This window comes from Aquila chrysaetos, chromosome 9 (assembly GCF_900496995.4).
Source record: "Aquila chrysaetos chrysaetos chromosome 9, bAquChr1.4, whole genome shotgun sequence".
In the NCBI taxonomy this organism is placed as follows: Eukaryota; Metazoa; Chordata; class Aves; order Accipitriformes; family Accipitridae; genus Aquila; species Aquila chrysaetos.
Window position 1 is genome coordinate 30,350,150 of NC_044012.1, and position 13,699 is coordinate 30,363,848.

At 45.2% G+C, this 13,699-nt stretch overlaps 1 protein-coding gene across 4 annotated transcripts in view; it reads left to right on the forward strand.

Moving 5' to 3' along the window:
- The window catches only part of CORO1C (coronin 1C), a 54,614-nt gene that overhangs the window by 30,919 nt on the left and 9,996 nt on the right, over nt 1-13,699 (forward strand). For all 4 annotated transcript variants that reach the window (XM_030024730.2, XM_041125821.1, XM_030024732.2 and 1 more), the window contains 2 exons: nt 6,160-6,282; nt 13,553-13,682. In XM_030024730.2, coding sequence (XP_029880590.1) covers nt 6,160-6,282; nt 13,553-13,682 — 253 coding nt within the window. The remainder of the gene's footprint in view (nt 1-6,159; nt 6,283-13,552; nt 13,683-13,699) is intronic.

Below are 13,699 nucleotides of genomic sequence, written 5' to 3' on the forward strand. Positions count from 1 at the left end.
GCGTAAGGAGTGGAGTAAGTCCTCAGAAGTTGTGTATTTGTCCAATATTCAGATGAAAAATAATGTTGCTCTGCCAGCAGCATGAATTTCTGAGTTGTTGTCTCCATGGTGTAATGTCGCTGGTTTGTGTAGGATACAAACATACATACGCAAACCATACATACATGCACACTTACAGCAGGGCTGCAGGTGGGCCTGAAATGGAGAGTAAAATCCTGGTTTAGCTGTTTAAAACTTCCAACTAAACTGAGATCTTGGAAGTCCAGGGACAAAATGAGTTCAACAGAAATGGTTGGAACAGAACAGCTTCTTTCCTGGGATCTGTCCAGACTTTCTTCTGTCTCCTCCTTCCCCGTCTGCATTTTTACTGGTCCCAGTTTGTTTTGCTGTGGCCGATGCTGGAGTCCTGGATTGTCCCCAGCTCTTGGGGATGAGTGTGTTTGGGTGACACGAGGCTGTTATTCCCCATGGATCCTTTCTGGGCACTGCCTCCTTGCACAGCAGCTCTGCCCATTCTGGATGGGTGCTCGTCTTCCACCGCCTCCTGAACTGCAGCTGGGTTTTACCACTTTATCCCAGAACCCTAAACTTTTAGGACACGGATTAGTTTTCCTTCAGTTGGAAAGGTAGTACGGGGAACTGACTGCTTTTGAAATCATACTTTAGGGATGGAACAAAAGAGCAACTCTGTATCTTGTTAATTTTAATGTAATTTCTGGGCAACAGGTCTCTTTGTTTTGAATCTCTGCATCTTCTGCCCGAAGGGCTTCCTCAGCTGACAGTTAGCTGAGGCTGAAATTTGATTTTGAAATGTGTTTAGAGCTTTCCTTTAGAAATGGGGATGGACACTAGCTGAAATGCTGGAGCTGTGCTGCACACCCAGCTCCGAGTGATAGGAGTTAGCAGTTCGGATTGGGTTTTGGGGGGGTGGTTTGTGTTGGTTTTTTTCCTTTTTTAAAGCCAGCATGTGAGTAGCTGATTGTTGCAACTAATTCTGTGAAGGATTCTGCAGAAAAACGTACCCTTTTCCAGTGTAAAGCATCCTGCAGTTGCAACCAGCTCTTATGTCTCTGTTCTCTGGTCAGCTGCAAGCACCCGCTGCAAAGGATGGAGTCCCCCAGCTGCTGCAGTTCCTCTCCCAGCAGTGAGAGACGAACCTCACTATTGCTGTCTGCTCCACCCGGCTGCCCACATGCCTGAAACCCTCCAAACTGTGCTTTGAGCTGCGATGCCAAATCTGCTGGGGCCGCACAGTGCCGTGGTTTTCAAAGCCCTGCTCTCGCTGCTCAGGCAGGGTTAGCTTTGTGCAGGATTCCTGTCTGTCACCGCATTTTTCTTCCCTTCTCTTTGTGCATCCATTTAGGTCTGGGCGCTCCGGAACAAGGACCTTTGTCTCCATTCTGTAGCAGCCTGTAATGTCTACTGTAATGTCACAGCTTTGTAGCTGTCAAGGTGATAAAATGAGAACAGGAGCACTGCTGAGGGTTTTTTGGAGGGCACAAGCAATGTTTGTAGTGGTCTAGTTTGAAAGCAGTATGTAGTTATGAATGCCTTAAAGTCTTATTGCATGGCATTACAGGAGACGTTTTGGGAGTAACACTTTTCATAATCTTCCAAATTAGTTATGGATGCCTTGATTGGTTTGCTGGGTGACTAATGTCTATTTGTCATGGTCACGAGAGCGCAATGCACTTTCATTACATCCTTCTGCAGTTTTTTTTCCCAACTGCCTCCTGCATGACCAGCTGCTGCAACCAGAGGTGGAGGTTCAGCGGCCAGAGCACATTAAACTTCACTCGACTGGACTTTGTGAAACTTGAGTTTGTTGTAAGGAAAATGCACAATTTAGCTAAGAAAAAAGGAGTATTTGTCTCTTAACAGAGAAAAGGTACTAGTTGGTTTGTATTTCAAACTTTGGAGTTGTGACCTGGTTTCCTTCCTCAAACTTCTGCAAAGTAAGGGTGGGGGAATTGCTTTTGCTTGTGCAACTTGATGCCACTTCCCTATTTTAAATGGTGATCTTAATGAGCACAACTATGGGTTGGGGGAAGCAGCTGTTCCCAGTGATATTTTTACCATAATCCATGAGCTGTTTCCTGCAACCAATTGCCCTTATCTGGCAGAGAAGCAATTGTAAGACAGTCAAATTAATTCATAAAGCTACTGCTTTTAGGAACAGTTTTCCTGTGCCACTTACCTGTCCCTTCTGGATTTCATGACAATTTTTTTTTCTTCTCATCTGTCCTTTTTTTCTGATCTGGGATATGTGAAATCACTAAATGAATTCCATTTGGTAAGGTCAGCTTACCACCTGCTGAAGGACCTGAATATTGAGTGTGCTTCTAGTCAACGCCATCCAGCATATGAATAGTAATCCTCAAGTTCACCTTTTTGGCTAACTTTTTATAAAATACAACTCCGAGTTTCAAAAGTTGTTACTGTGATATGTTGCTCAACCAGAGTCATAATGGATTATGAGAAGGATTTAATTTCTTGAAGTCATACCGAGTTAATTTTAAGCTGTGTATCAGCACTTGAGATTTATTTTAAATCCTTAACTAATTAAAAGATTACATTTTAAAAATAAATAAATCCCCAAACCTGGGAGTATTACAGTAACATGGAAACACACCCATTTGGCAGCAAAGTTGCAAACCTCATGGTGTTCTTGTGGCAGAGGCATCTATTTTAGAAGGAATTGTATTTAGAAACATTGGATTTGGTAATTTTACAAGCTGGCATTTTTTTAATACCCTACTGCAGGCTTCCTGGTCTTTCCCTTTTGGCAAAGCCCTCCAAATACTGTTTTTAAAGCTCTTCTGTGCACAGCTAATCCCGCACAATGCCAGGAATAGGAGTCCCCTACTCCGGAGAGGGGAGCGCTGCTGGGAGGAGGAAGCCTGCAGTGTAGCCTGCATGGATGGTATTTGCAAAACTGGCTTAGAGAGGTGGTGAAGTAACACATTTGAGTTAAAAAAACTACTCATTTCTCACCCTGCTGGGTGGTTGAGGGGAAGGTGTGCTGGGTCAGGCCCTGGGGTGGTGACATGGGTTGTCCTTCGGCAGCCCATTCAATCCCCTTTGAAGGGTTATGCTTTCTAATAAAAGTGTTGTTTTTTTTAAAGTGGAGCAGATGAAGTGCATTTAGAAGCGTTGCTGAGGAGAGCTCTTGCTCTTTATTATGTGTTCAGGAAAGCACCGTGGTTTCCTCTGCCCCGTGAAGACGGTTTTGTGTCTCTGACCACAAGTCAGTAGCTTCTCTGAAAGTGGTGGGACTTCTCCTAGCCGAACTGCAGGTTTGAGCAGTGCTGCAGCCTTTTGACCAGTAAGCCCTTCTGTCCATTTACTTCCTTATTTATTCTCATTTTGCTGTTTTGACACTATTCTTTGTGGACCCTAGTGAGTAGCTGAGTTGGTCCTCTCGTGCAGTAGTGCCGTGCCCAAGTGTAGAAGTTGATGCTGCTGGGCTGTGCCTCTCCCCTGGCATTGTCTTCCTCTGCCAGACCCTGGGGAGCTGCTGTGTTTGCAGGCAGTGTGACATCTCCTTCTCTTGTTTGTACTGTGCTTGCTTGGTTTTGTAAATTTTTTGTGAATAAATATGCTTGAAGTTACTGCATCCCCCACACTGCTTCTAAATAACATCTCATTTTCCCCATCCTTACTCTGTCTGTTCCCTTGTTAGAAATGGCTTTCATATGTCACTAGCCACATCCAGGCAGGAAAAGGGTGCACTTTACAGATGATGCAGATAAGCATCTATTTACCTGTATCATGGTGCAAAGATATTTCTGCTCAATTTGGTTTAACTTCCCCTTTGTGCATCTGCAATTTCTTCTTGATCCAGATGGCTCTGGCCCAAGAAATGCATGCTGTCCTTGTCCAAAACAGCCGCGCCTGTGCATCCATCTCAAGTTCCTCAGCTTGGTGACAAGACTGAGCTTTACTCTAGCTTGGTGACAAGACTGAGCTTTACTCTAGCTTGCTGGTTTGCCTGCCAAGGGAAGGGGACTTGCTCCCCCGTGGGAGCTGGAAGCCTGTGGCTGCTCTGGTCCCTTCTGCTTTCAGGCATTGGGAGCTCCCTCTTGCCGCGGGCTCACACGGAGCCTCCATTGTCTTGTTTTCCTCGCTGCCCTCGGAGCACTGCCGCTTAGTGAGCTAATGGAAGTACAAGATAGCTGGTTTAAAAAATGAGCTCCGTTTTAGGTGATCAAAAGCAGGAGGCGGGGTTGCCTGGTCCCTGTGGTCAGCTGGCTGTCACAGGCAGTTGGCTGCTGCTGCTCATGCTGTTCAGGTTCATCGTGATCAAAACTGAAGGGTGAAGTTTGTGGTTTAATTTGTTCAAATTGAATTCTCCCCCCCCCCCCCCCCCCACCATAATAAATTACTGTAAAAACTCTAAACTAAACTGACAAGCACTCGTGCAGCCTGCAAATAATTACCATAGGCTCCTCTTCAAGGATTACTCTGAGCCCTGCCTAGGAGCAAGAACAGGTAGTCACTGACGTCTCGCAGTATTAGTTGTATTTTTTATTTTTATTTAGGTCTATATTTGTATTTAGCCTGTAATGTGACTTCTGAAATACATTCGTGCGCATATGCTCTGCATGGTTCTTTTTTAATTAGATAAATTAAAATGGATGGACTATACATGTCAGTTGGATGTATTAATTTTTTAAATCCTATTTCACATTATGGCATCCAAGAGGGATTACACAGACTTTAATTTTTGAATGTCTGGTTTATGGCTTTTCATCTACAGCACTTTCACTTTTAGTAATTTCAAAAGCATTTGAGTCACTGAGTGTTTTTTTGAAACCTAAATTTGGCCATTTAGGAAATAATGGTTGTTTTGTTTCTGTAACTTAAGTCTGTTTGGATCTGTATCTTGTTTTGTTGCTAGTAGAGGTCTTCAGGTCAGTAGTCTTCAAAAGCCAGCATCCAGCATTATTCTGTTTCTTTGTATGTAAGACAACGTTGAATAGGAACAGCCTTCCGCGTGGAGATGGGTAGGAGGCATATATTAAGAGGTGTCACCTCCAAGGTTGGGGAATGTTACCACCGAATGGCAGAAGTGAAATGCCAACCATTTCTTCTGCATGTCTAAACATGAAAGAAGACGACCCCATCCCAGACCTCTTCATCCTGTCTCTCTTCTCCCAACGCTCATGAAAAGGCCATTGCGGCATTCCCTGGAAACAAAACCCCTCAGAGCGGGACCTAGGTTCTGGCCCTGGAGGAGCAGGAGTCTGCTGCTCATCCTGCCACTTGCTTCCCGTGTGTGCAAGAGTTGACCAAGAGCAATAACGATGATTAGCTAGAGTGATTTTTATTTCCTTTCACACAGAGGGTATTTGGTGCATCAGCAGCTTGAAGGGGTCAGGTGCTTCAGGATAGGAAGGGGCTCCATCAGCAAAATGTAGACCCAGTTGCCAAAGTTGGTGTCTTTGCAACAACTGTGTTGGCATTGCTAGATTTGTCTCAGTTAAGTGGGAACATCTCATTAGCTTGTTTTCTTGGAAAGTTTATCTGTGTAGTGAGCTTGACTTTGGCAGCGTGCTGGTGACCGCGGTCCTCTGGCCATAGAGAGGCAGGTATGGATCAGGGGTGGGTGGCTGTGGCGGTCTGCATCAGCAGTATTTATTCCTGAAAACAGTATTTTACTCTGCACAACCATGTCCTAAAAACTTTCCATCTAAACAAAATACTTATATGATGAAAACAAGCAGACTTGGTAAATTCAATGACCAGCAACACCCTTCAATTAACATTTTAGCTTGGTTATCTTTAGCTGTCGCTGGCCACCGTTGTGAAGCACAGACAAAACCAGAGCTTTACTGGTCGAGCAGACCCCTCTTCCCAAAATGTTGGGGTCAGACAAAGGGACGGTGTCGCAGCAAATGCTGAGATATGGGCGGCAAAGCCCTCCTGTGCTGAATGTCTGAAGCCTTTTCTTGCACTGTTGGGAGTTTCCAGCTAGTTGGTGCTGAAGAAGAGAGTTGCTGGTTTGTTTCTTCTACCGATACATGAGATGATTCAAATTTCATGAAATTGTGAATCCTTGAAGAGTTAACGGAGAATTGGGAAGCATCTTCCTCTGCTCTGAGATGTGCTCTGTGCTGTCTGTGTAATACAGCTCTCTTTCTTGTTTCCCCCCTTCAGACAGGCAGAATTGACAAGTCCTACCCAACAGTGTGTGGCCACACAGGACCGGTGCTGGACATAGACTGGTGTCCTCATAATGACCAGGTCATCGCCAGTGGCTCTGAGGACTGCACCGTCATGGTAAGAGTATTAAATTTGTCTTGCGCGGTGGGGTTTGCTTCATGCTCAAAATGCTGCTGCAAATGACACTTGTATTTCTGAAGATACCTCCTGTTCTGACACTGAGGATAGAGTCCTTGCTGATGTGAGAGTGGTCGTGGGCATTCTGCACATTTTGTCTTGGCTTACAAAATGATGCTATGTTGGCTGCAGGACCTAGCTAAAAATTGGAGCAAAAATAGCAGTGAGCTTTATTGCCTGCAAAACAACAGGATTTGGACTCTCACAATTGGTACTTTCTTCTCACATTACTGTTTGAGAAGGTGCAACCTCAGACTTCTGAGAAGAATCTCTTCAGCACTGAGATGGCACTTCGTGTAACGGACTTGGCCTGTGTCTTCCTGGCTTTGTCTTCAATTGCTCTTCCATTTTTCCTTCCCCTGGGGATTTGTCTGATGTTTGGGAAGAGGAAAGAGAAGAAAGAGTGCCTGTCAGTGGTGAGGTGTTTTGATTTGTAGTGCTTTGCAGAAGACAGAGGTGGTTCCTTACCTCAAACATCCTAATGGATGCAGTGGTGTGTGTTGCAAAGAGGTGGGGACTGGAGGGGAACAAGCCCATCATCAGGTTTCAGAATTGCTTCAGCCCTTGATTTAAGGGTGACACTTTAATTTTTTCCTGTATCTGCAGCTTGTAAGTAGATGTCAAAAGGGGTTTTTTAATAAATAAATAAAAAATAATCCAAATACTACACCTGCCAACCTTGATCCTGAGACCTATTTTACCTCAGTCAGAGCCTGCTGAACAATAGACAACCTTGCTCCATGATGGATGTGGAATCCTGTGTATGCAAACACAGCAGAAAAAGTGAAAGAAAATCCTTGTAAGATGAAATAATGCCAAATAACTTCAGTGATCTTTGGCCATATTTAGAAATGCTGTAGGCTGAATGTTATATTGAAATCTTATTATAGATCATGTCGGATAAATTCCTTTGCTTCTGTTCATCGTTAAAATGTTTGGGAGGGGATTCATCCCAAGAGGCTTATCCTGGGACAGCTCTTGCCTGTGATCTCTCAGTCTTGGAAGCTGAAGCACGTTAACAAAATGTACTATATTTAATATTAAACAAAACAACAAGCTTCTGTGTTTGCAACATTCACTACTGGGCTAGAACTAAGCTTTGAAGGATGGAGGAATGTTCCTCCAGAAACCAGGATCCAGAAGGGCTGCGAGTCAGAAGGAAAGGTTTCCGAAACATGAGCATCAACAGAAGTGGGCAAAGCTAAGGTCCATAGCTGCCTTCTTGGAGGCAAAATAAGTCTCTAATCCAAGTGCAATGAGAAGTATGTTGTGAGACTCCAGGGGGATTGAATTATGTAGAAAAACCAACAGTGTTCAATTACAAGTTGTCCAAACGCTCCTAATGTAGACACAAACTGTCTGCGAGAATCTGAGCCTACAACTGCACAAACAAGCTCCGCGGGGCGTGGGTTCACAGTAGGTTGTCTTCTCTGCGGTTGCTGCTTATCCACACACACTGAAGCCAGGGGTGAGCTTCCCCTCTGTCCCTGGAGGCAGCACACATGTGGACAGGCACTGTGGTGTAGCTGGCTGTGAGTTTGCACACTCGTGTTCGTGTATGGTACCTGTTTGTGTGACCGTGTCTTGAGTGGAAGGCAGCAAGCACCTGGGAGGGTGAAGTAAGTGAGTCCTTGCTGCGCTTGAAGGAACAAGCATATGCAACTCATGGTTTGGAAGATGTTAGGTGCATGTTAGCTGGAAGTTTAAAATGGAGCGAAGCTGAGTGCCAACAGTAGCAATGAAGAAGGCAAAGTGGACTAGCTAAAGACTTAAGTCAAATCTCCTGTTAAGTATCACATAACTCCTGATGGGAAATGATGTATCCCAAATCATTTGGGACAGTTGTTAACTGGGCTGGACAGAGCTAGAGTATGTCAGGAACAACCCTGGCCTGGACTATTTGGAAACAAACTGCATGACCTAATGAGCCTTCCCATTTTTAATTGCTTTTCTGTCCTGGCATGGGTAATTTAGCATCCTGTTTTCTTTGCTTTTCTTCAATAAAGGTTTTGGAGTCCTGCTTCCTGAACAGCCTGTCACTGAATAAACTCATCTTACTTTAAAGGATATGTGGCTGTTCATCAGCTCTGAACTCTTCATTAGCCAATGTGAAATGAGAAAAAGTGATGTGGTAGAGGAAATCACGTGGCTTTCCACAGAAGTGCCAGCTGCTTTTAAAAAAATACCTTATGTTTTTAAAGACCATCTGTGCCTTGGCACTCAAGGATTTAGGACCTTACCCTCCGCCACAAAAGATTTCATCAATGTCAACTAGATATGTGTTGAGGGACAGAGCATGTCTTCGAGATGCTATCTAACCAACGTCTCTGGGATGAAGAGGGCTCATTTCCTACAGCCATAACTTTGAACTGCCTGCAGCCTTTGCGTTGCACTAGGAAGGTTAACTTGGCCCCTTCAAAAGCTAGAAGCATTTTCATGTAAATAGAACCTCAGATTTGTAGAAGGTGGAAATACCCTGTGAGCTGCATATAAACCTTGAACCTTTGAGATCCTTAGACTAGGGGTTGAAATAAGAGACTGGGAAAGAAGACATCTTTCTCTGATACTGCTGGGCTTTGTAGCTTGGACAGCCTTAGAGGCTTAACTATTTGTAGCTGCATCGAGATTTTTCTGATGAAAGGCACGTGATCTGACAGTTTCAGGTGATATGCTCATTAATTTTGCTGTCACATCTCATGCATTCAGAAATTATCTGGAGGTAGAGAAGAAAAAGGTGGTGGGGGGCAATGCTTGGGACAGCTCACCCTTGCAAGACCACCTTTGTGCAGGTAACGGTGCCAGTGGGTATAAGCACATGACTGTCTGATCCCGGCGGAGGGAAGAGTAGAATGGACCCCTCCAGAACACGGCCTGCTTTCTTCTCTGTGGGAGCGTAGGTTCGTGGAGGAGCGAACACTCTTCCTTCATCCCACGCTGGGTATTCCTCGGGGCACGCGTTGGCCTCTGTCTCCTCTTGCCTTTGCCAGTTGGAGTGTGAAGCCAAGAGATTCCTTTTGAGTTGGCAAATACAAATCACTTGAAGTGGTTTGAGATATAATGACATACTTGTCGTCTGCAAGTGTTGAAGTATTTCCTCTTTGTGCCTTGTTCTCAGTTCTCCAGAACGTGGCCCATTTCATACGTCCAGTGTAACACAGGAGCCCTAATCAGACAAGCGGTGCGATGTAGGTAATGGCAGCAGCCTCTCTGCCCCATTTGCTTGTTTCTTGCTGAATTTCTCTCGTCTTTTGCAGAAGAGCGGGACAGGGAGTCCCCATCTCCTCTGCTCTGACTTGTTCTCGGAAAGATTTCCTTTAAAACACTGTGGCATGCAGATACCTTCTGTGGCCTCTTCTGGTGTTCTCTTTGAAGAATTGTTATCTTGTGCCAACAAATAAGGAATTACTTAAATATACATCCTTGATATTAAGCTGAACGACTGTAATGTACTGCAGGTTTTTTAATTCAGCTGGAAAATGTGATTGTATAAAGGCTTGTAGATGGTATCAGAGGGCCTTTCTCAGATACAGAAAATTTGCTTCATCAGAAGATGAATACTAATGAGTTTGCATGTAATAGGCAGAGTAGAGTTCATTTCATCAAGCAAATTGTTTTAAAAATTAAACCAGAGCCCTTGCAATGACCTGGGACACCAACCTGTTAGCAGACAGTTAGGATGTGGTACCGGGACAGGATGAACCAGGATCAGCTAGCTGTGGAGAAGGTCTTACAGCTACAAAAAATGGATGCACAAAGTGACTTTTCCTGCAGCGATACAAGAGCAGGGAGGTAGATAAAACCCAGGGCTCAAACTCATTTGTTTCCTTATGTAATTTGAATATAGGAATTGATGTTGTTTCTAGAAATTGACTTAATCGTCTCTGCAGGTTGGTGCAGAGCCAAAAGAGACAGTTTTTGATTCTCTTTAAAGGGTATAAAAAAAAGTGCTGAAAAAGGTCGCTTTATTTTCTTTCTCACATGCTGTTTGTGCAAAACCTTTCCCTCCTGCTCTTCCTCTGAGACCCAAACCTCTACACCACTGTGGCGTGACTTCACTTCCTCGATCGCAAACAAACCAGCCATGTTAACTTAAAAAAACCTCCCATGAAACCAAAAAAAAAACCCACCCCAAAACCCCCACAAGTGGGAGAGTTGACAAATGGTTACTGATGTCCAGTTAATCTTGCAGTATTTTAAGGTTTCCTTTGTGTACTCATCCTGAGTCCTCACCTTCAGGAGGCTGAGTCCTGCATCTAAAGCCAAAGTTCCTTAATTTTGCCCTGTGACTCTAATTTCATCCCACGCTGAAGACAGGCACCCCACCCTATGCAGGAATGAGTGGGCCAGGTCACTTGGGAGCATACCCTGACCTTTCACACTCCTAGCTTTTCTTTTTTTTTTTCTTTTGCAATACCAAGCAGGATTATTAGGTCAATAGTTTCTGTAATCTGCAGAGGATTACACTGGTCTGCAGCTGCTGTAAACTATAGGGGCTTTCCCTTAAAGAAAAAAGTCTGTCTGTCTTCCAGAGGCTTTTAAAAAATCCTTTTCATTGGTATTTTGCCTCTAATGCCTCCCTTTCCTCTCCCACCCCATGCACTCGCTGGCTCACTTTTAAATGTGTCCTGGAGTTTTTTGGCATGCAAGTTACTTTGCTACAAAGCTGCGCTTGCACAGAAGGATACCTGCACTGTTCCCAGCTGAGACAGTGCAAAAGAGCAACGGGGATCTCGGGGAGCTGGTCCCTTTGCTCCAGCTGCCCGTCGACAGGGAGGAAGGTTGCCTGCAGCTGCAGGTGTAGAAGCTGCTCTGACCCTGCTGCTGCTGTCCCAGCATGGCTTGTCAGCAGCTCATGCTTGGCCTAAAAGGTTGTGCTGCTCCTGGGTCTTTTTTGTGAATAAATTCCATTTTCAAAGCTTCTTCCCCAAAGAGACTGAGGCTGAGTGAGTTGGGACAGGCCACTTTATCACACCCTTTCTCTCAGGGGAAGAAAAGGCTGTGTTCATCACGGCTTGCCTTTTTTAAGGGCTCCTGAAGACTCTCTCTGGCTCCCTGCTTAATCCTCGGTGTAACATCCACTTGTATAGGTCAGTCTTGGCTGTCATGGCCTTTTCATTTAGTGGAGAAGTGTTTTTGCTATTTTTTTCCTTCTCATCCCCACATCAGCTGTGCCCCAGCATCTGTCTGCCAGGCAGAGCTGTCAGACCCGAGCTGCTCGTGTCAAGCATCCTCTACCCCTGCACCAGTGTCACCTAATGCTCTGCTGGGCACCTCCCGTACCTCTGCTTCAGAGCCCCTGGCTCTCCTGCATTGCCTTTTCTGCTGGGGTCTTCCAGCTCTCATGTTCTCTTTCCAGCTTTCTTACTGGTTTAGGTAATACCTGTTTTCTGCAGCATTGCATCAGCGCTTACAATTGCGGGGGGTTTGGAGGTGCTTCATCTGAGAGACCTGCATACAGTTATGACATCAAGTGCAGGTACCAGTTTTAGCAGGCTGACGTTAAAGTTCCCTTGTCAGCAGACGTGTTTTAAACTGTTGCTATTGTCAGGTTGTTATTCCCTGACTGGCAAGAAGAAAGCTGCTTCTATAAAAATTAAAAGCTTTGTAACCCAGTTTTATCGTGTAATGAGCAGGTGAAATGATTTGTTGCAGTTTGCAAGGCGTGTTGTGTTTCAGCACAGTCGTCTGAGAGCATGCTGTGGCCGCAGTCACTAGCAAAACTGGTGTGGAATTGGATGTGAACAGGATGACATCCTGCTTCTCCAAACTGAACGCCTCCAGTTTGCAACCCAATTTTTAAAATGTGACTGCTGGTAAAAACCTCAGTTTATGTCATCTTGTTGCTAGCCCTGTTCTGTCAGGCAGAAAGAGAAAGAGGGATTTGCAGCCCTCGCAGAGAAATTCTCTGCTGAGGTCGTGTGCCCGTCGCAGGTCATTCCTCCTGGGATGCTGAGGGTGCTGGGAGGGACAGTGCTGAGAACTGCGTTGGTGAAAAGCGAAATCATTTTAGGGTTATTTAGAGGTGAGCTGGTACACGCTGAGAATTTTTGCATCTCAGGGGTTTTTATTTGAGCAGCTGCCATCCCTGTGAGAAGGCAGAAACTGGGATTAGTGCAAAAATCCATGCTGCCCTTACACATGTCTGTCTGCCTCGCTTCTGAAATCCGCTCAGCTCGCATCTGCTGGCTCTGACAGCTTGCTTGGGCATCGTGGGCAGGGTCTGGCCAGACCTATTCTCTAACTCCAGAAAAAGCAAACAATAGAAGGCGAAGCAAATGTGCTCTAATGCTGCCACCTATCTAGAGGTAGCTATAATTGCTTACTGATGGGCTTTCTATTTTAATTTTTTAATACACTATATGTAGGTCAAATTCAGTTCAAGGATGATTGTCCAGTGCTGAATTGCAGGAATAGTTTTGTAGGGCTGATCCTGCCTTGGGGCATGGGGTGATGGGTTTTGTCTCTCCAGTCCCTGGTTCCTACCTGTTGCAGAAGCTGCCTTCTTCAGTGCGTAAACCTGCTCTGACTCCACGGCTGGAATTCTGGTGCTCTGCAATCCTTGGGGGTCTGTTTCTCCTCTTGATGGCACTTTCCTGAAGATGCTTACAACAGAAGGGTTGTGTAACTAAGCAGGCAAGAAGCAAACAGGCAGTTCGCTGCATTCGAAGGTAGTTTCTGCAATGCTGACTTGCATTGTTTTAACCTTTGCAAGGACCAAACTGCTCTTCCTCAGTTAAATGGCATCTGAAAGGAGGCTCTAAACATAATGTGAAAACTAATTGCCAGTATCTCTAAAGAAATAAAAAGCAGGTTCCAGTATAGCAGCAGTATCGTCCCTCCAAGGGACAAGCATAATTTGAAAGGACAGCAGCTTGTTCAGATGGAATTTGAGCTGCAAGGCAAATTTTTTTTAATCCATCTTAGGCAGCATCTGAGATGAATGGATCCCTGGACACAGCGATAACAGGGTGTTTGCAGCATAAGGAGCTGGTGGTTATGTGCTGGCAGTGTGAGCTAGGAAGGATGTTACGCACAGATCAGCTGAAGGTTTATTGGTGGCTGGGAACGATTCCCTCTCTTCCTCTTTATATCGAGAATTGGCAACTTGGACTTCTGCTGTGGCATGGCGCAGGATGCTGGAACCAAACAAGTAATGTGCTCTTCAGGGGGGATGGCCCTTGGCTAACCATCTTTCCTTTCCCCTTTCCAGGTGTGGCAGATTCCTGAGAATGGACTCACCCTGTCCCTGACAGAGCCGGTGGTAGTGTTAGAAGGCCATTCCAAGAGAGTCGGCATTGTGGCTTGGCATCCGACGGCACGCAACGTGCTGCTCAGTGCAGGTACAGTGGTGCATCAG